Source organism: Nicotiana sylvestris, chromosome 2 (assembly GCF_000393655.2).
Source record: "Nicotiana sylvestris chromosome 2, ASM39365v2, whole genome shotgun sequence".
Classification (NCBI taxonomy): Eukaryota; Viridiplantae; Streptophyta; class Magnoliopsida; order Solanales; family Solanaceae; genus Nicotiana; species Nicotiana sylvestris.
Window position 1 is genome coordinate 2,924,810 of NC_091058.1, and position 24,999 is coordinate 2,949,808.

The 24,999-nt window shown below is 38.2% G+C and overlaps 2 protein-coding genes across 3 annotated transcripts; one reads left to right on the plus strand and one right to left on the minus strand.

The window, feature by feature from the left end:
* The first annotated feature begins 11,075 nt into the window (after positions 1 to 11,075).
* LOC104248908 (uncharacterized) lies at positions 11,076 to 20,272 on the plus strand. 2 transcript variants are annotated; one of them, XM_070167617.1, is made up of 9 exons: positions 11,076 to 11,951; positions 12,502 to 12,832; positions 12,932 to 13,182; positions 13,597 to 13,854; positions 14,825 to 15,033; positions 15,816 to 15,941; positions 17,047 to 17,232; positions 19,407 to 19,544; positions 19,628 to 20,272. In XM_070167617.1, the coding sequence occupies exons 1-9, from the start codon at positions 11,825 to 11,827 to the stop codon at positions 19,952 to 19,954; spliced, it is 1,953 nt and encodes a 650-aa protein (XP_070023718.1). In that variant the 5' UTR covers positions 11,076 to 11,824; the 3' UTR covers positions 19,955 to 20,272. The 2 variants fall into 2 exon arrangements, with proteins under 2 accessions (XP_070023718.1, XP_009803563.1); XM_009805261.2 differs by having other exon boundaries at positions 11,078 to 11,951; positions 12,932 to 13,156; positions 13,595 to 13,854.
* Positions 20,273 to 20,793: 521 nt separating this feature from the next.
* LOC104248907 (cystinosin homolog) lies at positions 20,794 to 24,130 on the minus strand. The gene is made up of 9 exons (XM_009805259.2): positions 24,001 to 24,130; positions 23,762 to 23,894; positions 22,853 to 22,942; positions 22,602 to 22,726; positions 22,389 to 22,431; positions 21,826 to 21,943; positions 21,654 to 21,703; positions 21,236 to 21,325; positions 20,794 to 21,081 (listed from the first exon to the last, which is right to left on the minus strand). The coding sequence occupies exons 1-9, from the start codon at positions 24,117 to 24,119 to the stop codon at positions 21,052 to 21,054; spliced, it is 798 nt and encodes a 265-aa protein (XP_009803561.1). The 5' UTR covers positions 24,120 to 24,130; the 3' UTR covers positions 20,794 to 21,051.
* Between the last annotated feature and the right edge of the window lie 869 nt (positions 24,131 to 24,999).

The following is a 24,999-nucleotide window of genomic DNA, read 5'->3' on the forward strand; positions in this document are numbered from 1 at the left end:
GTATCCCGGAGGAGGAGAAATTGAGTATCTTGGAGGCTTGTCATTCCTCTCCCTATGGTGGCCATCATGGCGGGGCGAGGACGGCTTCTAAAGTTCTTAGTTGTGGGTTTTATTGGCCAACCTTGTTCAAAGATGCGGGTGATTTGGTGAAGAGATGCGACGAATGCCAAAGAGCGGGTGGAATTTCGAAGAAAGATGAGATGCCTCTCAATACCATCCTTGAGGTTGATATTTTTGATGTATGGGGCATTGATTTCATGGGCCCATTTGTTATCTCTTGTAGGAACACTTACATTCTTGTGGCGGTTGACTATGTTTCAAAGTGGGTTGAAACCGTGACCTTGCCCAACAATGAGGCCCGGAGTGTTGTTGCATTTCTCAAGAAAAGCATTTTTACAAGGTTTGGTACTCCTAGTGCAATCATAAGTGATGGGGGGTCTCATTTTTGCAATAGAGCTTTCGACACTTTACTTTCAAAGTATGATGTCATTCATATAGTTTCTACTCCCTATCATCCTCAAGCAAGTGGCCAAGTTGAAGTCTCCAACAGGGAAATCAAAAGCATATTGTCAAAGACGGTCAATGCAAATAGGACCGATTGGTCAAAGAAGTTGGACGACGCTTTATGGGCTTATATGACTGCTTACAAGACTCCGATTGGTATATCTCCGTATCGGTTGGTATTGGGAAAGCTTGCCATCTACCGGTTAAGTTAGAGCACAAGGCCATGTGGGCTTTGAGGAAGCTAAATCTTGAGTGGGATGTTGCAGCCAATCTTCGTGTGGAGCAGCTCAATGAACTTGATGAATTCAGATTCCATGTCTACTCCAATTCATCCTTGTATAAGGACAAGATGAAGTACCTTCATGATAAATATGCTTGTGGAAAGGAGTTCAAAGTAGGTAATTTGGTTCTCTTGTTCAATTCTCGGTTACGTCTGTTTCCGGGAAAGCTCAAATCAAAATGGAGTGGACCTTTTGAAGTGGTGTGTGTGACCCTATTTGGTGATCTTGATTTAAAGAACAAAAATGGTGAAGTTTTCAAAGTTAATGGGCACCGGGTCAAGCATTATCTTGGAAAATTTGATGGCAGCCACGTGGTGGCACTTCTTCATTTCAAATGATGTGATGGTAACATACGTCGTGCCGCGACGTTAAATTAGGCGCTTCTTGGGAGGAAAACCATGTGTTTTATTCTTGTTTTTCTTTGATTTTCTTTGTCGTATAGGATTGATTTTTGGGCTAACTGGTTGTGAGATGTTACAGGGTTGTATTGATGCAGTGCAGGACTTAGTGGAAAAAAGTGCCAGGTCTCTGAAGTTGTTAATGCGGCCGGACTACAATTAGTGTGGACCGCACTGGTGAGGGTGAAATGTAGACCTCTCTGAAGTTTTCCACTGCGGCCGCACTACATTTTGTGCGGTCCACGGTGGACCACTGCGGTCGCAGTGCATTTTGTGAGGACCGCAGTGGTTGCCTTCTCAAGCTTTGAATCAAGTTGTGCAGTACGGACCGCCGTCGATTTTGCGCGGTATGCACTAGTTGGTAAGACTGGGCCCCAGGTCCTTTTCTATAAATAGGGATTGAGGGCCTCCTTTTTCCCTTTTCGCACTATTGGCTCTCAGACCCTCTAGAACACTGTTCATCATTTTTTTACCTGCAATTACTTGCTTGGACTTGATATCTTCATTGCTTCTTACAACTGGTAACATCACATTCTTTATAATTGTTTTGAATTCGTTATTTTTCTTTTATGTTTCATTTTTCTTGCTTCTTCTCATGTTTCCTCCCCCGTATTTTCTTTAATGTTAGTAGGATCAGGTTAGTAAGTTCTTGGGTAATGGGGGATTAAGTAACTAAAATCATAGGGCAACTACCTAGGTGTTAAAATTGGACTTAAAGTCACAACGCATGAAACCCTAGGTTTGTGCTGCTTCTGGGCATTTAGTGCAGACCTTAGTCGATTCTGTGCGGTCCGCGGTGCCCCAGTGCGGTTCGCAGTACCATTTTTGTGCGGACCGCATTGATGAAATTCATGGAAGCTGATCTTTGGGCAATGCGGCCGCACTACCCTTTTGTGCGATCCGCACTTCCTAGATACAGAGAGTGGGTAGTTTGGACCCCACCCTTGTGCGGACCGCATGTCCATTATGTGCGGTCCGCATTGGCCCTTGTGCGGCCGCACACCACTTTGTGCGGTCCGCACTGGGTACCTTCTGCAACATGTCTACAACTCTTTTCTTCCGTCTGCAATTCTGTTTCTTGCCTGTTGCTGTTGATACTATCAAAGTCATTTGAATTGTGTTTGCAGACAATGGTAAAATAACGAGGCTAAGGATCTAAACAACCTGGTAGAGGTAAATCTTCCCGGGGAGGGAAGCAGAAAATGATAAGACTCACTGCCCAAGCTAGGAAAAACATCAAAAACATGAGGAAGATGATAAAAGCCGCTGACAAAGCCATTGACATGTCGGAGAGTGAGTACGAGCCCTTCCGGGAGATCTCTTCGGACTCTATGCCAGAATACATCCCTAACTGGCCGGAGAGGAACAGGCTAAGAGACACACCTTCGGCATCCCCCACTGCACAAGCTTCTGTAAACATTTCTTCTGGGCCATCTGAGGGCTCAGGTGAAGGTAGTGGGAAATAATCCACCTCTCCCACAGCTTCATTATCTGGAGAGTGTGCAGTAGGTGATGAGGAGGACATAGGGGGAGAAGAAGAACTAGGAGAAGGAGGTGAACCTCAGGTGAGCTAGGACTAGGAACCCGGAGGTTTGGCAAGACCGATTCGTTAGTGAAGTAGCATACCATAAATTCCGGGAATGGTGGCCGGTGAGGAAGTTAATCCCGGAGCGGAGTTTTATTGATAGAGACTTGCTACCTCACAACCCCAACGCGAGGAGGCAGTTTAGGACAAGAGTGAACTGGGAACATTTTCTAGATAAGTGTGTGGATGCCAACGAACACTTGGTCAAAGAATTTTACAGCAACGTAGCTCACATCAAAAAGGGCTCCAAAGTGACCAAGGTTCGAAATCTAAAGGTGTTGTTCGACGGGAAGATAATCAATGACTATCTTGGGTTTAATAAGGAAGATAAGACCCTGCACATGGCAAAAATGGAAATGGGCAAGGAGGTCCACCCATGGTTGGCACAGTACCTAGCAATCCCAGGTACTACTCCCAATTGGTTGACTGCTGGAGCCAAAATTTTGAGGCATAGTTTGAATTTCAAGGCATAGGGGTGGGAGACCTTTGTATGTAGCAGGTTAGACCCCACAACGCATGACAACCCCCTCCCTCTCCACCGGGCTATGTTAGTGGATTCGATCATGGCGGGGTACCCAATCAATGTGAGGAATGTGATGTCACGAATTATTACTATTGTGGGTGCCGAGCATGATAGAAACTACTCATTCCCCAGTTTCCTCACTATGTACTTCCGGGATTTGAAGGTGGAAAAGAGGCCCTTCGACATTAAAGTCAAAGCGAAGGCCCCTTTTTCCTGGTACATCATGTAGGGGGATGACAACCCCAAGAGCAAGAACTTCAAGAGTACAGTTACTGCTCCAACTGGCCAATGTCTATCCATCCTGCCTCTACTTCCACTGCTATCCATCCTGGTCCATCCACCTCAGCAGACCTGGAGATTCCATCTTCTCGAGCCCATCCTATTACTGCCCACCGAATGAGCTAGGCATTTTTTAGTATCAACAACTGGATGTAGACTGCCCCATCCAAGTTATCCATCCTGACTACTACGGTAGAGGCTCAGTCGGCACCTCTACCCCCACAGGTTCCCTAGTCGATAGAGGATGCTCTCAAAGAGATTTTAAACAAACAGAAGAAAATCCTCGACACTCAGAAGGTACTGACTAAGGCAATTGATTCACATAGCAAAGCTCTCAAGGAGCTTGCTCGAGAGCACAAGAAGCTGAGAGCGTTGAGAGCTGGTGTTGACAGACTGAAGGCAGATCAACTGCCTTTAGACTTACTGCTCCAGGACCCAGTACCCGCAGCTCATTCCCAGCCAGAGCAGTCACAGAGGCCTCCCAAGAGGAAGAGGATGATTCCTAAAGCGGATGATGCAGTCATCCAGTTGGCCGACCTACCGGAGGCTTCCTCCAGTCAGCCTTAGGATGCACTTTAGGAGCCTGTCCAAGTCCAGGCCCAGGTCCTAGCAGCACAGCAACAGGCCACCGGGAACCAGTCTGAGGTTCTCGAGCACAGTGAGGACCTTGGGACCACTCAGGAGCCTATGCAGACAGACAGGCCATAGGGAATCCCTATATCCTTTTTCCTTTCTCTTTTGATGCTTTATTTGGTTTAGTTGGCATTGGGGACAATACCAGCTTTCATTTGAGGGGGTAGGCCCTACATTCGGATGATTGTATATATTTGACATTTACATTTTTTATATGCTTTCTTTATCTTTTCATCTTTGGGTTGTATATAATTTTAACATCGTTACATTTATTGCACTTTTACTTTACTTTGGATCTGTATATAAAGTTATGTTACATTGTATATATTCATCCCATCTATTGTATATTCAAATCCCCTACTGTATATATTCATTCTACTTTCCACAAATTTTTCGTTCTTAGCTTCTTATTTGTGATTCGTAGCTTCTTGTTTTGAAAGTTTGCAATAAGTCTTTGGTTTTCTTAATGCCATGGTTCTTTCCAAAGATGGAGTTTTATGTAAACCGGGTGGCTCTTCCCAATAATGGATGGTGTGACAACCTTCTTAAGGGTTTGAGTCCGTTTGTTTTTAGTAGTTAGTAGTTAAGGGGGCCTCAAGCAAAGCTTCACTTAGGCCTATCATATTTGCCTTTGATCTTATGGTCAAAAACAAATTGTTGTGTTTAGGATGGTGAAAGTAGTAACCTTGAGACTCTTGTGTTGATCGATAATTACTAAGTGGTTTTTCGGGACCATTATGTGCTCAAATCTTATCTAAGGTTGTTGTGGGCCTCCGACTCTGCGTCTTTAGCAATCCCATAGCCTGTGTGGCGAATAATCGCATTGCAAGTCCAAGTCCCGAGCCATTGGTATAGAACTTGCCCTGAATGTTTGTTGAGGCGAAATCCTAAGTGAATTCTGACTTGAGACATGATTATAGGCTCTCCTTGGTCCAAATGATAATTGAACACACCCATAACCTACCAATGATAAGATCCCTAGTTAACTCTTTTGAGCCTTAGACCTCTTTCCTTCAAGAACCATGATACAAGCCTATACCCGTTCTGAAAGATACCCTCTCTTGGCACCTGATCTTTCCTTTAGCACATGACAAAAATATAAGTTTGGGGGAGAGACGAGGATTGCAACAAAGTGGTAAAAAAACACAAAAATGGAGAAAAGAAAAGGCAATAAAAAAGAAAGAAAAGCAAAAAGACAAAAAGAATGTTCAATATGAAAAAGAATAAAAAAGGATTCAAGATTAAAATTATATACAACCCAAAGATGGACAATCAAGAAAGCATAAAAAAATGTCAAATATATACAATCATCCGAATGTAGGGCTTACCCCCTCAAATGAAAGCTGGCATTGTCCCCAATGGCAACTAAACCAAATAAAGCACCAAACTGAAAGAGAAAAGGATATAGAAACTCCCTATGGCCCGTCTGCCTGCATGGGCTCCTGAGTGGCCCCTAGGTACTCACTATGCTCGGGAACCTCAGACTGATTCCCTGTGGTCTGCTGTTGGGACCTGGGCCTGGACAGGCTCCTAAGGTGCATCCTGTGGCTGACTGGAGGAGGCCTCCGGTAGGTCTGCCAACTGGATGATTGCATCATCCGCTCTGGGAATCATCCTCTTTATCTTTGGAGGCCTTTGTGACTACTCTAGCTGGGGATGAGCTGCTGGCATAGGATCATCGAGCAATAAGTCCAAAGGCAGCTAGTCTGCCTTCAACCGGTCAATGATTTATTTCCTAACGAACAACTCCTTTCGATTTCGATGAATGATATGCCATGGTTTGCCGATGTTGCTAATTTCCTTGTGACCGGTATAATCCCGTGTGAGCTCTCTTCTAACCAAAGGAAGAAGCTCAAGCGGGATAGTTTGGACTTCTATTGGTATGAGCCGTACTTGTTCAAGATTTGCACGGATGGTGTTATCCGAAGGTGTGTCCCGGAGGAGGAGCAATTGAGTATCTTGGAGGTTTGCCATTCCTCTCCCTATGGTGGCCATCATGGCTGGGCGAGGACGACTTCTAAAGTTCTTAGTTGTGGGTTTTATTGGCCAACTTTGTTTAAAGATACAGGTGATTTGGTGAAGAGATGCGACGAATGCCAAAGAGCGGGTGGAATTTCGAAGAAAGATGAGATGCCTCTCAATACCATCCTTGAGGTTGATATTTTTGATGTATGGGGCATTGATTTCATGGGCCCATTTGTTAGCTCTTGTGGGAACACTTACATTCTTGTGGCGGTGGACTATGTTTCAAAGTGGGTTGAAGCCGTGACTTTTCCCAACAATGAGGCCCGGAGTGTTGTTGCATTTCTCAAAAAGAGAATTTTACAAGGTTTGGTACTCCACGTGCAATCATAAGTAATGGGGGGTCTCATTTTTTGCAATAGAGCTTTCGACACTTTGCTTTCAAAGTATGGTGTCAATCACAAAGTTTCTACCCCTTATCATCCTCAAGCAAATGGTAAAGTTGAAGACTCCAACAGGGAAATCAAAAGCATATTGTCAAAGACGGTCAATGCAAATAGGACCGATTGGTCAAAGAAATTGGATGATGCTTTATGAGCTTATATGACTGCTTACAAGACTCCGATTGGTATGTCTCTGTATCGGTTGGTGTTTGGGAAAGCTTGCCATCTACCAGTTAAGTTAGAGCATAAGGCCATGTGGGATTTGAGGAAGCTAAATCTTGAGTGGGATGTTGCAGCCAATCTTCGTGTGGAGCAGCTCAATGAACTTAATGAATTCAGATTCCATGCCTACTCCTGTTCATCCTTGTATAAGGACAGGATGAAGTACCTTCATGATAAATATGCTCGTGGAAAGGAGTTCAAACTAAGTGATTTGGTTCTCTTGTTCAATCCTGGTTATGTCTGTTTTCGGGAAAGCTCAAGTCAAAATGGAGTGGACCTTTTGAAGTGGTGTGTTTGACCCCGTTTGGTGCTCTTGATTTAAAGAACAAAAATGGTGAAGTTTTCAGAGTTAATGGCACCAGGTCAAGCATTATCTTGGAAAAATTATTGACAGCCACGTGGTGGCACTTCTTCATTTCAAATGATGTGAGGGTAAACTGCGTCGTGCCGTACGTTAAATCAGGCGCTTCTTGGGAGGCAACCCATGGAGTGCAGCCACACTAGGGCTCTTGACTTCAAAATCCAACTCTCTAAACTCAAGCAATGCGGACCGCACAGAACGGACTGCGGCCGCGGAGGCTTCTAGTGCGGTTTGCACAGAATGGACTGCGGACTGCATTGGCTTGAATCTTCAAAACTGGCATCTCTCTAATTCTTGGGTATGCGGACCGCACTAAGTCGAGTGTGGCCGCATTAACTTCAGTGCGGACCGCACAAAACCTAGTGCGGCCGCATTGCCTTTGTGTCTGAATGTCAACCTCTCTGAATCCCCTAGTGTGGACCGCACAGAATGGTGTGCGGCCGTACTGGGCCTGTTTTGCCTGAGCTTTGTCTTGTATTGGGACTTGTGCAAGTTTCACTCCTTTTTGAGTTGATCTTTGACATTTTGTCATTTTGTTGATCAAACCTGCAATCAAGCACAACTTGTGAGCCTTTTGGGACTATTTTGTATGAATTTCTAACATAAGCAAGAATGAGTATAAAATGCGTTTAAATCCCTAGTTATCATTTATCCATCTATTCTTAGTTTAATACTTGTATCTTAGGTAGATTGAACACTAGAATTTAGGTAAAATCAAAGGGTTAGAGCAAAATCTAGGGTTTTAATAAAAGTTATATTTAACCACAAAATTTGTTATGAAACGAATTAGAAATCATATATTATTGATCCTTAGGTTATAGAGAACAACTTCCTTCGAAAATTTTTGGAATTCGGGCGCGTGGGCCCGAGGTCGGATTTTAGGAAACTTGTGTTAAGGGCTGGGAAATTGCTTAAATATCTAGAATATGATCTTGTGAGCTTATATTGACTAGTTCGTACCTCATTTAACTAGTTTTGGATTGTTCGGCCCCAAATTGAGAGTTCGGGCTCATTCTTGGTATTAGAAGTGCACTTTGGAGCGAGGTGAGTCTCTTTTCTAACCTTGTAAGAGGGAATTATCCCCATAGGTGTAATTGAATAATTGCTACTAAATGCGGGGACTACGTACGCACTAGGTGACGAGAGTCCGTGCGTAGCTACTATTATATTAATTGTCCGGGTAATCTAGGACCGTACCATGCTATATTTGTGAATGCATCTATATTTTCTTGCTAATGTGATCACTTATGATATGTTAACGACTTGGAAAGGAATATAAGTGAATGTAAATGCTGGTTGGACAATTGTATGAAATTGTTTGAAAACTAAATGCGCCTTCATGTGTTTTCTTGATATTAATTAATATTTGTGGATCGGGCCAATCGCCTTGGTAGAAATAGATGCATCTATGGTTCACTCCATTCGACCCTCTGGCAGTGCACAATTTATTTTCTGTTGGATCAGGCCGTCGACCTCGGCATAATGTGCGCATGATATCTATGTGAAATCTTATCCATGACTTGATATGCTAAATATTTGAAATGTAAATGGTTAATTGTAAAATTGTTAAGAACATGACTTATTACCTCTTGCTACAAACTGTTGATTAATTGTGACTCTCATGCTTAGCATAACACTTCATTATATTATTTGACCTTAGTAAGTATCAAGTCGACCTCGCGTCTCTACTTCTTCAAGATTAGACGGGATACTTACGGGGTACATATTGTTTATGTACTCATACTATACTTCTGTACTTAATTGTACAGGATCTGAGGCAGGTACATCTGGCTATCAATCTGGTGCGTGCCCCTGATTCATAGTCCGATACTTCCACGGTGAGTTGCCCCTCCCTGTGCCATTCAACAGCTTGATGGAGTCTCTCTTTATTTATTTTTGTTGTCTATTCTATTTCAGACAATAGGATGGATTTATTCTTTTGTATATTCTACTAGTTGCCCACAACTTGTGACACCAGGTCTTGGCACACACATTAGTAGACGTTTCTTTTGGGTTGTATAATTATTATCGAATGTTGCATATTGTCACCTATTTTTAATTGCAAATGAAGAAAATGTTGTAACTGTTTTGGGTAAGTAAAATAAGACTTTACTAATACTTCCGCGTTGGCTTACCTGACAACGGTGTTGGGTGCCATCACGATCTGTTATGGAAATGGGTCGTGACAACACCCACCTCTCGTCCCCCACCCCCTTCCCCCAAAATAATCCCTCACACATTTTCTAGAACCTTCCGAGAAATTGGATGACACATACCCACATATAAAAAGATGAAATAAGGAAACCATTTGAGGTCTTCTTCTTCTTTGAAAAAATGGAGCAACATCCATCTCTCTATTTTTTCTTTTTTCTGTTTTCAATTTTAGAATTTCATCTAAACACCATAAATACAATACTAAAATCAACCACCGTCCATTTTTTCCGGCAAACAAATCGTTAAGACCTAGCAGCTCTGACCATGGTTAAAAATTGCCGAAAATGAGATTGAAATTTTATGGGTGTCAATGATATTATTATGGCGTGGTTGCTGCTATTGATTATTTTTCAAGACTGACGGAGAGGAGGCGGATTAATAGTGGAAGGTCATGGGTGAAAATTGCCGGAAATGAAACTGAATTTTTGTGGTGGTCAGTGAAGGTGGGAAGGAGAGGGGGAAGAAGATGAAGTTGATGGGGGGATGCAGAAGGAAAAAGATGAATGGGGGGGGGGTCGCTGCTTTTGTTAAACTGAGGGGAAAGAGTTTTTTCCCTTCTTTAAATTCATTTTCTTTTTTGGTTAATTATATATATGTGTTAAGATTTTATTATAAATTACACGTGTCGTTCACTAATTGGCTCATTTGACACGTCACAACAAATGTAACTCACGCATATGATCTGTTGCACTCGGGTATTTACTCGATTTACTTTATGTATCTCGCCTTTTTTATATGTAACATACATAGGGTTTTGCTGACATACTAGGGGGGTCAATGGATATTCGAAAACCGACTAAACCGACCGAACCGTACCGCACCGAATCGATTTTAAGATTTCTTTTTAAGAAACCATAGGTTTTTGTATAAATCTATAACCGCACCGATAATTAGGGTAGGTTTTTGATTTTATAAAAATAAACCTAAAATATATCGAACCGTACCGAATAAATTTTACAAATATTTAATTAGTAAGTTTAAAAATAATAATGCATTAAATTTTTCTTTAGGCACCTATTATGCTACTTCTATCTAAGTTATATTAAGTATCTTTATTAGCAAGACACAAAGTATTGCAGCGATTATGAGTAGCAAACTACAATGTATTAAATATGTTTCCTTTTATATAATTTAGATTTATCTTTTTGAATATTTAATCTTCTATATACTTTATTCTTGAGTCACAGCTTGATTAATATCTTACTCGTGTTTATATTTTCTTTGCCTTTGCTTGGTTTCTTTTGAGTTGCTGTAGAATAGTTGATGGATCTATACTCTAGTCATATTTCATTTTTTTTAATTCATCACCCTTTAAACAGTAAAAATGTCTAGAGAGTTTTACTAAGTCTTATAAACAAATGTATGTTATTGCATTCTACTTCTACTAGTGAATTTTATATGATATTTAAGAAAATACCGAAAATTAACCAAATCGTACCGATACCGAAGAGAAACAGATATGATTGGGACGGTTTCAAAAAGTCTAAATTTATAAAGTACAAATTTTATAAAATAACCGGCCGAACCGAACCGAACCATTGACACCCCTGTAACATACTACATAATCGCACTAGGCTAGCATTGTATGCATATTTATTTTCCTTAAAACCCCCCAACACCATACCGCCAATGAGTAAATGAGATGGATATTTTTGTCTTTCCACCAGAAAGACAAACCTAATTCCCATTTTTCCCTTACACGCTGCTCTCTCCCTCTATGAAGAGAAGCTTGAGGAATTTGAATGTCTTCTAATTTTTTTGCTTTCTATCATTCTCTCTTCTTAATTTTAGATAGTCTCCATAGAAATTAAGTTTTGGATTCTTTAGATTTAGTGTGAATATTTTGGATTCTTTATAATTTTCTGCAAAGATTATTGGAGTAAAAAAGACATGAAACAAACCCAGCAAAAAGCAATGGCTTCTGCTCATCAATGGTGACACAACAGCAGCCCACAAGCATAAAACTGGTCAACCGATTAAAGACAAACCACAATCTCTATTCTTCAAAATATTTTATATATTTAAACTAAATAATTTTTTTTCCTCCATTTTCCAGCACCTCTTTTCCTTGAAAATTATCTTTGCAGTTAGTTGAGAAAGAAAAAATCAAAGAGAGAGAACAGAGACAGACGCCATCGAAGAACAGAGAGGGACGGAGAGAAGAAACGGAAGGGGAGAATTGGGTTTAGATTTTTGTAAAAAGACGACAATGCGCCTCGTATCAATGTATGGTTTGTTTGTCATTTTTTTCAAATTGGTTACATTTCTTATCCTCTTTGGGCCGAAAGAACTTATTGGGCCTAGCCCAGCAGGAAATACAGCATCTTCTTCAGCTTTGTAGCTTCCGCTTCACTCAGAGCTATGGCGGCTTAAAGCTTCAAACTATTTATAAGTAGTTTTTCTAATTCATTTATTTGGAATGTCTTGTGCTGCCTGGTTTCGAGCTGCACGGAAAACAGCCTATAGCTTTAGTATCCTCTACAGAGTAACTGCTGCTGCCTCAGCTTCACAATTCCACAAAAAAATCATCTGCAATGAGATTATTGGTAATCTTTTGTTTGTTCCTATTGATTTTGGTACTTTAAGTATATGTTTCAAAGTAAATACTACTCGCTCTGTTCCAATTTATTGCAAATATTTTGAATTGCTAACTGTTGTGACTAAAAATTAGTCAACTTGGCCCTCGTACTCCAAACTACATCACATAAAGTGAAACAGAGGGATTAGTATGCTGAGCTAGTAGAAATTTTAGACTGAGCCTAGGAATCTTGGCTTTGCTTTTCCTATAGTTGGAGATGGCCAGCCTAATATTTTTCTTCCCTTCTTTTCAACTAAAAAATTACATATAGGGTTAGAAGCCAACCAGCACAGGAGACCAAACGTTCATTCTGCTAGAATGTTAATTTGTTGCGTACTGAAATAAAATGGAATTTGAGTAGATAAATATAGCCAACCACAACTACTTTGGGATCAATGTGTACTAGTTATATTGTTGTTTTTCTAATTTGCTTATGTAATGCTTTTATTAGGCTTTGAAAGAATTTGTATTTTAAAGTTGATACTCATCAGAACCAGGTGCTACTTTTTCTGTTTTAGGATTTCCATCAACGAAGATTGGTGGTGGAACTCCTGTTTCAGTATCAAAACATTTTTTCTTTCAGAATGTTGCGAAATTCTACACTCTGTTAGGTCAAGAGAGGGCAGATGATGAAGTATTAGATAATGTTGCTTCAAATGGTGATGATGCTTGTGACAATGTACCAGAGGACTTCAATGTTAAAGCTGCTGCTAGTCATACTGATGGTCGACCGCAAGCTAAACATCCCACTGACGACTTGGTTGATTTTACACGGATTCATATTAACAAGCTGCCAACGGTTGTAATCATAGGACGACCTAATGTAGGGAAGTCAGCATTGTTTAACCGGTAAGTACAGCAAAGGAGATTTGAATTTGATTTGTAACCAAGTGCAAGGGAACCCTTCAGTCACCGTTGTGTAATCGTTAATTTGCTTTTGATTTGTAGTTTGATACGAAGGAGGGAGGCCCTTGTATACAACACTCCTACTGACCATGTTACCCGGGACATACGAGAAGGTGTTGCAAAATTGGGCAATTTAAGGTTTAAGGTGTTGGATTCTGCTGGCTTAGAAGCAGAGGCTTCTTCTGGTTCTGTTCTTCGTAGAACTGCAGAAATGACTGGAAATGTGCTGTCTAGATCTCAATTGGCACTCTTCTTAGTTGATGCAAGGTTGAATTGGAAAAGAATTTTAGCATGTGAAAATACAAAATCTTGGTTTCTTCAATACTGTCTTTTCTCTTCTCTGTTGATTATCAGATAGACAACTATGGCAACGCTTTTTTCCTTTTCCAATGAATTACTTATAAAGAAGAAAAAAGTTAGAATTTTTTTGAAGAATAGGACAAAGAATATGTAAATCTCACAAAGAAATTTAACTTCATTCATTGTTCTAAAGGTCCATGAGTTGGCTGCAATAGATGAGATTCCTTATTGTCTAATAGATAAAGAATGAAAATCCGCTGAAAAGGTATTTGCTAAAGTAAAGCATATTTAATCACATAATCACACGCCTCAAAGCTGGTAGCTTGTGACACTCAAACTTTGCATACTGTATTACTAAAATCTCACTGGGCGCAATAGTTACCTATCGTTTTGTATTGTGACTAGAGACGGACTGCAGCCTATGGATTTGGATGTTGGAAAGTGGTTGAGGAAGAATGCACCCGGAATGAAGACTATTGTGGTGATGAATAAAGCTGAATCGCTTGATGACTATGACGGTTCTCTTGCATCTGCTGTCGGTGAAGCTTATACCTTAGGATTTGGTGATCCCATTGCTTTATCTGCTGAAACTGGACTGGGCATGGTTGAACTTCATGAAACTCTTCGACCATTACTTGAAGAATATGTGCTCCAAAACATAAATGGTAAGAAACTCATGCCCCAGAGAGAATTTTGGTGCTTGGTAATTGTCCACCTTTATCTGAATCTTTTGTCCTTTTCAAGGTTTTATTTCAGAGGAGGAATTTTTTCCTCATAAATGTGTTGATCATCTACCTCTTCATCTCCCTATGCTTGCCAGTGAGTGTGTGCTCTGTAGTGACTTGGAATCGCATCTTCATTTGGCTTCTTCAAATGTTCCCTTTATCTATTTATGAGATTAGTTTGCTTTTGCATGGTCAAATTGAATTTTAATCTCAACATCCTTGCTAACGGTATCTCTATCAATAATATGAGTGCATGGATCTGGTTGCTGCTATGATTTGTGTGGATTGTAGAAAACAGTTCAATATGGCTAGTAACTTCTAGAACCATGCTACTGGTGTAGTATAGTAACATCATGAATATGTGATACTCAACCCTCATTGCGCCTACGATAATGTAATTGCTCAGTTGAAGTTTGGTGTACTGTGCAGAAAGAAGATAATATTTTTCGGTTGGTACAATTACAATAAACAACTTTAGCTACTTAAGTGAAACTGCAGAGAAGCATGTCATTTTGGATTTGTTCTCAAAAGATTAAACAAACAGTATTAGAAGCTACATAAGTGAGACGGGAAGCTAATTTTATCTCTTTTAGCTAAGTTATATATCTCTTTTGTTTACATAGAGGAGATAGGACGGGAAGTAGAGAATGATATGAGAAACAGTTGTATTTGGTTGACCTCTCTATGCTTTGCTAACTGCAAATAGAGTGTATCATAAATCAAGTGATGTGTATCTTCTAGAAAATATTCCTTAATGTGATTATACAGAGATCTGTCACATGTTGAGAGATATACCTACAATTGCAGAGGTACAACGGCAGCATTCTTTTGTAGAAGTGTTTCTTTTTTCCTGCAGAGCTTATCAACTTCGCTTCTGATCTTTCTTGCTATTCTACATGTAATCTTTCAGATGATGAGAGCCAGGAGAATGACTCCTCTGAGGATATGGAGTGTAAATTGCCATTGCAGTTGGCAATTGTCGGGCGGCCCAATGTTGGAAAGTCCACCTTGTTGAACACAATCTTGCAAGAAGATCGTGTTTTGGTTGGCCCTGAGGCTGGTTTGACTAGAGATTCCATTCGTGCTGAATTTGAGTACCAAGGAAGAACAATTTATTTGGTAAGTATCTGTAACTTTGACGCAAATATTGTCTGTCACTAGGTCAATTCAAGTTTGGCTAACATTTTTCTTTTGAAGAGTAATCTCATAGATGTAAAACCCATTAGCATGACCTTCTTCAGCTTCATTGTAACGAATGCACTCAAAGAGATCACATTAAAAAATTAATCTTTTTTTTTCATTCCTTAAATTTTTTAATCTTCTTCTTATTCCTTTTATTTTTCCTCCTCTTTTTTTTACAAAAAATATCATCCCTACCACCCTTTCTGCAAGTGCTATCAGTACGAACTGGAGTCATATCCTCTATATGACCAATTTTCATTCCTAGGCCCCTAGTGGGTAAGAGCCCTGAGATCATACTGAGCACCAGGTCCAGGTGTTTAAGTCTTGTTTCCAACAGTGGCTTGAAGCTTAATGTGAAGTGCGTTGATGCCAAACTCCTTGCATCTCTGAGAAGCATCTTGTGCAGCAAGCATAGATGCATACGGGGAAGATTCATCCCTATCGGCTTTGACCTTCATAGTTCATACAACCAGTAATACGAATTGTTTCGAGAAATAAGTCAGATGAATAAAAGTGTCATTGAATGACACAAAACAGTGTTGTCAAAGGCTCATTTAAGGCGCACTTAAGCCCTAAAGCTTAGAAAAGCTCAAGAAGGGTGTTTCGCTTAGCATAGCTTAAGTTGTGCTTAAGTGTAGGCAAGGCACTAAGACATATGCCTCATTGCCTTATGTATTAGCATGATCAGTTCTGATGTTGTGAGGGTATAATTGTCTCAGGTTGACACAGCAGGTTGGTTGGAAAGGACAAAACAGGACAAGGGCCCAGCATCTTTGAGTATTGTGCAATCAAGGAAGCACCTTATGAGAGCACATATAATTGCTTTGGTCCTCGATGCAGAAGAGGTTTGGTAATTGTGATTATCAATTTTTTTTGTTTTAGATTCATGAATTTGGCCCACTTTTTCCTGAGTTGAGGGTCTATTGGAAACAACCTCTCTATCCTCACAAGGTAGGGTTAAGGTCTGCGTACACACTACCCTCTCCAGACCCCACGGTGTGGGATGATACTGGGGTATGTTGTTGTTGTTGTAATTTGGCCCACTTAATGTATTTGCTGTGTGATAAACAATTAAATTGCAGTTCTAATAAACTGGCTTAGATGCACCCAAGTGTGTGACATATTAATCAGTGAATTGGGTGAAAACTATGGAGGTCAAGGTTCAAATCCCAATAGAGACAAAAAATGCTAGGTGATTTCTTTCTTCCTATATGCCTAAGCCTTGGTGCAAGTTACGGTACCTATGCTAATGGGAGATAGCAGGTACCCTGTGGAATAGTCAATGTGAGCACAAGCTGGCCCAGATATAACCATTATAAAAAATATTTAAACAAATAAAGTGGCCTAGATCTATAAGTATTTGCAACCCTTATGTTTCAGCAATGAAGGTTAGTCCATTTCATTGTCTTTGCTGATTCAGTGTGTGTTTGATTTAGTTTTAATGTGGAAAACATTACAGTGCTTTAGCTTTTACTAGAATTTCTGTGAACCATAATCTTCTTTTCTGTCTTCTTTCTGAGAACTGGACAACATTTTAACTTTGGTATCTCTTGCTTGAATAAGAATGACTGAAAGGGTTAGTGGAGAGCTGTTGGATCTGGTTTAAACACTGTATGAAGAAATGACTTGCATCAATGTTTCTATATCTAACATCCGCTTGGGGGCAACAACCTAGAACATTGGCTGAAAAGTGTAACCAACACCTGTAATATCAGAGATGTATCAATTGCGATGCAACATATAGCTCTATGCCTGCTAATGGACTGACAATTCAACGGGATTTGTGTAGTTGCTGCACTACCTGAGTCATGAATAATCTCCAAAAATTTTCCTTGTCTTTCCCCCTCCTTTAAAGCTCTTGTGGTATGAGTAATTTCTATTTCTGTGTTTCACACATTTTTTTTCTAACTGCCATACAACCGTTCTATATTTTTCCTTTATAATGATTAGATTGCAAAAGCTAGGCGGAGCATGAAGCATGTTGAAGTAGTTATAGCGAGGCGAGCAGTAGAGGAAGGACGTGGTCTGGTTGTGATTGTAAATAAGATGGATCTTCTTAGAGGGGAAGAAAATTCCAAATTGTACAAGCGCGTAATTGAAGCTGTACCTGCAGAAATTCAGACAGTTATACCACAGGTTTGTCAGTGTGGAAAACTATAATCTCTTGCTGCAATTATCCTACCGTTTATTTGAATGTTTCTCATGCATATACCTTTGGAGTAGCTTGTCCAAAAGAGAAGTTAACTGTAAAAATCATAACTAATCTTAAACTTAGTATTATTCTTTGAAGCATAAATGCAGGTGTACTCTTACTCACTAGAAAAGCTAGGAATTTCCCCAAGGGCGTTCAAATTTGAAAGAAGTGAAAAAAATTCCCAACAAAAGGTGTTCAATATGTGTTATATACCTCAACAACAACAACATAGTATAATCCCACATGTGTTATATACCTCTAAAATATAATATTTTACCTATATGCACAGTAAGGGTGGTCAATTGACCACCCTTATGGCCATGTGGCTTCGTCCCTGCTCTTATTGATCAAAGAGGATGCAATGCCTGTGAATATTGTGCATGCTAGGCAACCAAAAAGCATACAATTGTACTATTTATAATCATTAAAGACTAAATATCTCAATCTTTCATCTGAATGAACTTATCTTTGGGTAAGTGAAACTACTCAGTTATAATCAACTATGTCAACACCAGAAAAAAATTTCCTTACACCAGTCAGTTTCCTTTTCAAATCAAATGACACCAAAAAAAATGAGAACATGCAACAGGAAAAGAATGAAGTGAACATAGCAGGAAGGTTCTGAGATCTGAGCTCAATGTTGAAAAAAATAAGAATAGCTTGGGTGAGATGCAAATGTTTAAGTGAGGAGACATCAAGGCAAACAAACATATATGGTTTAGAATACAATCGGAAGAAACTAAGTCATCGGCAAATTTAGCGCAGTGCAGAATATCACTGATCATTGTTAGAACAGCAAGGCCTATAGAGGTGAGAAAATTATCAGAAAAAAGATTTCATAGAGGGCTTTACTTCTCTTTCTGAAGGATCTTCCTTGTGTAATAGATCAAATCACTTCCATTTCAACAAATTTTTAGGGCACTTGAATCATGATAATGATAGTAAGTTTTTAGAAAGAGATACTTATGTCAGCCTTGCCTATAACATAACATATAGTAACAGATCGGTGTATCCATGTAGTAATGTTCTAAGTTGCGCGGACTCTTCGATTTTGGTGCCGTCCCCGTCCCGATACGAGACCGGGACGGGAGCGGGATACGTCCCGGATTCGGTCAACTGACATCGGACACTTTGACCGGAGTCCATTGACAAACTTGGGAGAAAAATTGAGATTTTGATTTCTCAAATTCAAAAATAAAACAGATTTAGGAGAATGAAAGAATAATGTCCATCTTGGAGAATGAAAGATTGAATTCTACAATATTCATGTAAGTTTTTCACAGAATATCTCTCAAAATTTACAATATTTTTATAGCTCTATTTTTTATTAGCCGAATCCCCGCACCCATATCCGGATCCGTACCCCCGAATCTTAAAATTTAGATTTTGCCGAATCCGATACTTGGATCCGTCACCGTATCGGATACCCGCACCCGAGTCCGAGCAACTTAGGTAATGTTAAATGTTCCTTAATCAGTAAGACTGCAGCAATAGTTGGAGATCTTGAACACAACAAATAGAAATGAATAAGATATGCAAAACACAGACATAACACTAACCTGGCAGCATGCTCCATTCCGTAATATAAGTGAATTCATGACATTTGTATATCCCTAATATTTTTTTTAATTTTTTTTTTAGAAGGATATCGCTTCTATGGTAAGTCACTGAGTGTCTCAAGACATTTAGGAATGGGAGATTTCTTGTGATTGCATAAATAGACTATGTAAGGAAACATGTGTGGACAAGTAATCACGGGATTAACCTTTGGTAGTTCCTTCTCTTTCTTTCTTAAAAAGAAGTGAAGCAGAATCGGAATTTACTATACTTAGTTGGGTATTACCACTTGATATATGAGTCTGCTATTCAAGGACAACTTCATTTTCTCCTTGAACAAAAATTCTTATTTAGAGAACAAATTTTATGCACTGATAACAATGTAGTTACTCTAGCTGATAGTTGGGACATATGATTTTGTACTGTATGTCTTATGTTTCCTTTTCCTATCTTTTGATGCATGTTATCACTTTAAAAATTGGTAGATGACCTTCGGGAGAATTGCTTGTATAATTTCCGTTGTAGAATTTGATTCATCATTAAGGCAATTTATTTGCAGGTCACAGGAATACCTGTTGTATTTGTTTCAGCACTAGAAGGAAAGGGTCGGATAGCTGTCATGCGTCAGGTTGTTGAAACATATGAAAAATGGTGTTTGAGATTGCCAACAGCTCGTCTTAACCGTTGGCTACGCAAGGTATACATTTTCCCTAAATGTGCCACATCAGGCCAAGTTATATTTGTTTGGGTAAATAAATGTTGATTGACAATGTGTGGCAGGTCATGAGCAGACATTCTTGGAAAGACCAGGCGGCTCAACCCAAGATCAAGTATTTCACTCAGGTGAAAGCTAGACCACCAACTTTTATTGCATTTATGAGCGGAAAAACCCAGCTCTCAGAGACAGATTTGAGGTTCCTAACTAGATCTTTGAAGGAAGACTTTGACTTGGGTGGGATACCAGTCCGGATATTGCAACGAACTGTTGAAAGAAATGGTAGGACTAAAACCAGCAGCAAGAATGAGCAATCAACTAATAGAGCGGTGGAAAGGGTGGTCTCTGACAAAAGAACCATCCTTGCTGTAGAAAACAACAGCACCACTTGAATTATCCAAGCTTTAGCTTATCAATGATCATAACTTAATTTGGAAGAAGATAGAAATAGAGTGTTTTTGGTCTTTGCGAAGGCAGGTATCCATCTATTTGAGTTACGTTCCTGGCATTTTTAATTCCGTCTTCTGCTGTCTCAATTCTTTCTCTTCATTTTATCCTATCATAGATGATAACTGCCTTTATTTTATGCTTATGTAAATATGTCTAGGAAGTGAAATTTTCTTTTTATTTGAAGAAGGGAATATGTAAACATGTAGTTTAAGTGTGTTTCTCTACTTCGTCCATATTTTAACGAAATAGCTGTTATGTTGCACGCACATCAAAATGAGGTAAGACAGATCATGACATTTTGCTGATTCTCAGTTTTTTTGGTCAATCCTGAAATAAGGATACAAGTTTTTCCAATTCCATTGACCTGCCATATTAATCTACTAGCTTGTCAAACGTAGTTCCAGATAATATATATATATATATATATATATATATATATATATATATATATATATATATATATATATATATATACATATACATTCTTAAGTGCTGCTACTAAAACTTCATAATTTGTGTGCTTGATCTTAAAGAATGCTTCTGCTAGTGTTAAAGCACCATTCTGGTGCGGCAACATTAACTGGACCAAACTGGAAAACTTTGGAGTAAATTTCCTGGATAAGTAAATGTTGTTTTACCAATAATAACAGAACAGCCCCAAGCAAAGTGCTGAATTTACAAATATCATAGACTACATCTTCGTTCAACTATGTTTCGATTCAATGAAGTCCATGAGACTAATTGAATTATATACATTATGCATTTTACACCAAAATGCATTCAATGAAGTCCATGACATGTACAGTTTACGCATTCAATAAAACATCAATTGTCATTTCTCTCTATATGCTCCACAGAATACCAGAAGGAACTACATTTCGCAGATTGGAGAAACGTCTAAACATAGAATCCACTTAACCATGCCCGACATCTTTGTTCCGCCTCGAGGAATTTGTGCTCCCAACTCTAGAGCTCAGTATACTTAGAGAAAGAGCAAATGAATTGGTTGGAATATAACTAGCTACAGCCATAGCCACCATCAGCGTCCCTCAATGTCCCTTGGTCTCTCCTGAGTTATACAGACAGAAATATTGTCTTTACTTAGCATATCTTTGCATACATAATCAAAGCATACAATAAACATTTTACAGTAAAAACATATTTGTTCGTGAAATCATGAATTATATATACATCTAAGTTCTAACGTATGGCTTCTTGCTTACCACATCAAAATCAGGAGCAGCAACTTCTTTCCTAGAAGGATAGAGCACATAATGTTGCACAATGAAGAGAATGTCAAAGAATATCGACACCTGCAACATTCATTTCATCAAAACCACATAATTGTTTGTGCATTACATTAACTTCTCCATCCGTTTTAAAAAGATTGTCTTAGTATGACTTGTCACAAACTTTAATAAGAAAGAAAAAACTTTTGAGATATGCATTTGTGGCAATAAATGTTTCTTATTAAGGAAATATTGAAAGATGCAATTTTTTTTTGAAACGGACTAATAAGGAAATAGTGCCAATCTATTTGAAACAAATGAAGCAGTAATTAGGCTCAAGAATCAGATACAAAGAGAATCTGAAGAGAAGTGTAGTAAATAAATAGATGGGATGTTAAGGAATATTTCTTACCAATGACAATAAGGTTTTGCCAATGTTTCCATAAAAATTCACCCAAGAATCTGTACAAAAATATTTCTATATTAGGCACATATACAGAATCTCATAGAATTTTTTAACTAGGTAAACAGAAATAACAAAATATGTTAGTCGAACTCTATATAATTGAAATGCTGAAACTCACGCTGATCTATGGATTGCACTGCCATCTGTCCGTAAGTTGTTAAACCTCCAAACAAATCCAGCAAAATGTTGCCAATACTAAATCCAATTGTGCTCTTTCGCCGAAAATTCATAACAGCCTATAGATTTTTCAAAGCCAATAACTTTAATTCAGGAAGCATCAAAAGGAAACAAATAGTATAAACATATGGCAAAATCTTGTAATTTGAATAGAAGAGAACAATCACAAGCAATTCATATAGTAGTCAGAGTTTTTTCCCTTCAAACAACAACAACAACAACCCAGTGAGTTCCCATAACTGGGGGTCTGGGGAGGGCAGAGTGTACGCAGACCTTACCCCTACCCTGAAGAGTAGAGAGTCTGTTTCCGAAAGACCCTCGGCTCAAGAAGACGAAAAGAGACAATATATCAGCACTATCAATAGAACCATAGGAATAATAGCAGCATCATAAGAACTAGAAAATAGATGAAAAATAATAACAAAAACCAGCGAATAAGGCCCGGTACTATGAAAAACGGAAGAATAGCGTGGGTTTTTTCCCTTCAAACAGAGCAACAATTACCTGGGGAATGTACTTAATTACTGTCATAACAACCTGCAATGTGCTGCAATTAAGATATAGAAGTGTGAGATTCTATTATTATAGTGGTTAAATGGCTAAAGTACTATTACTTTAACTTGACCAATTTTTTTTAATTGTTATGAAAATTTTTAAACATGAAGAAAAGGGTGTTAAGTACAACTAATTATGGATTTAAATGAAAATATGGCTTACTTAAAGCAGGACACTAGCCATAGCCAAGAATGTTTAGGGAAAGCCACAAATACACAAACTGCAACACTTAACCAAGCAATAGTGACAATTGCTATAGCAGTTTTTGAGACCTTCTGATTTCCACGCTGAAAAATAAAAATAAAAATAAAAATATATTTATTAGAACCAAAGTCATAAACTCACATTAATTTCAGTATGCACATAGTAATATTTTTGAGCTGAAAAGAGTAAAAAGAGAATGGTATACTTACATCATAAATAGCAATCTGAAATAAAGTAAATGCTGTTAAAGCAACAGCATGAGTAGAGAAAGCCACATCATTAGCAGCTACAGGTATCATCTGAAATTAAACAATGAAGGCACATTTAGTCATTAACTTCACTATAAAACATAGTCATTTTATTCCATCAAATATTAACTATTTTTTAATCCTTATGGTATTTGGTTAAACATGTATACTAAGCCTTCTATTAATTAATCAAATTCTGCGCTTCAACTTATACTAGGAATCTTCATAAAATTAGTGAATTATTAATTTTTCAACTCTTTAATTACAAATGTATTTTGTAAAGATCTGTATTTTACTCCATAGAATTAGTCCAAATTAACGAGTTCCCAAATTCCAACATAAAGGGACAAAACAAATATTTTTTATTTAATTGAAGATCTAATGTGCTTAACCAAATATAACATGGGCAAATTCAATGCTTATAAATTCAGAGACGGATTCAGAATTTAAACTCTATGGGTTCATCTTTTAAGGTTTTTGGTATTGAACCCATTATATTTTTAAAGTTATGAGTTCATATCTACTATTTTTGTATTTTTAATGAATTTTACATATAAATTTGTACTTTATATTAAAAGTTATGGGTTCAGTTTAACTCGTCACTAATACACCACATACGCCCCCTGTTTATAACCGCCTAAACATGAATGAATTATATAACTCCTAATATACAATTGATGCAAGAAGGGTAGTCTTAAAACAATAATAAAATTGTCTCCATGTAACGTATAAGTCACGAGTTCGAGCTGTGAAAATGAACATTAATGCATCATTATGATAGATTGTCTACGTCACGTCGTGTCAGCACTATTCACACAATTCAATAGGAAAAAACATTAGGAGAAAGGATTTGAATGTGGTGTTATAAACCTCGTTAGAGCCATATCGACGATGGTATTGCCTCTGAACGGCAGAACTAAAGAACATGGAAACATTGTAGATGAGATACGACGAGTGCTTCGTCAAATTCAACACCACGAAATCAAAATTCAACCCCACCACACTGTTTTTCATTCAAAAAGATTCACGTAAGAAAATAATTATTAAACAAAGAAAAGAACTAGTAGTAGTGAAAAAAGAAATAAATTATGCAGAGAAGAAGTACAAACCTTTTCCTACGGAAATTCAGGACGACTTGAGGATAAAAGCTAATAGACCATAAAACAAACGCAATCCAACCAAAAACATTGTACAACACTTCCAACGAAACTGAATTCCACGACCCCATCAAAATCAACCTCTTTCTTGACTATAGATTCCTTTGTAACTTCAAAAATACAGGACAATGTAAACTATATTCGTATCAAATACTTATCGCTATTTATAGAAAATAAGCCAAAAAAGATGGGCTGCTTATTTTGTGTGCGAATCCCAATGACTGAAGTTTCGGTTGCAGACTGACGAATTAAATTTACCAAAAATATTACATCTATGTAATGAATGTGCCCCATATTGTGACCGTATTCATGTTACTTTCTCCCGTGATCCATATTTACGTAATCATAAATAAACGTCTATATATATTCAGTAGGAATATAATTCTTTTACCTGCTATGTTCAATATAAATTGATAAGCTGAAAAATAGGGTGAATATTTGGAATTGCTCAAATTGCACAATTCTTTCGGATGTATCAGAAGGGAAAGCCAGCTTAAATAAGTAGTCTAAATTTCTAACCATATATGTAGATATAACTCAAGCTCCTTTAGTCTTTAAATAAATAAATTGAAATTTTGTATTCCAATTCTGAACTGGAAGTGAAATTTTAAGTTATTGACAGGGTGGTTACGGAACCGAATCTCTCATTGTACACGTTTCAAATCTACATCCACAATTGGACTCTTTTCTTTTATTTCGTCGACAATTTGATTAAAATTTTGTAAAAATTATATCAAACTATTACTTGATATAATATTATCAAGTATTTATAAAGTAATATAGTTTTATAAAAAAAATACACAATTAATATTAAACGTTTCATTTATATTGGATTAAACAAATATGATTCAAGAAAAATATTAGATTATTTCTTTTCATCTGTCCGAGTCTTGGTGAACAAAGTTACCTTGGTCCCTACGCCTGTGGGAGGTAATATATAAAATGTGAAAT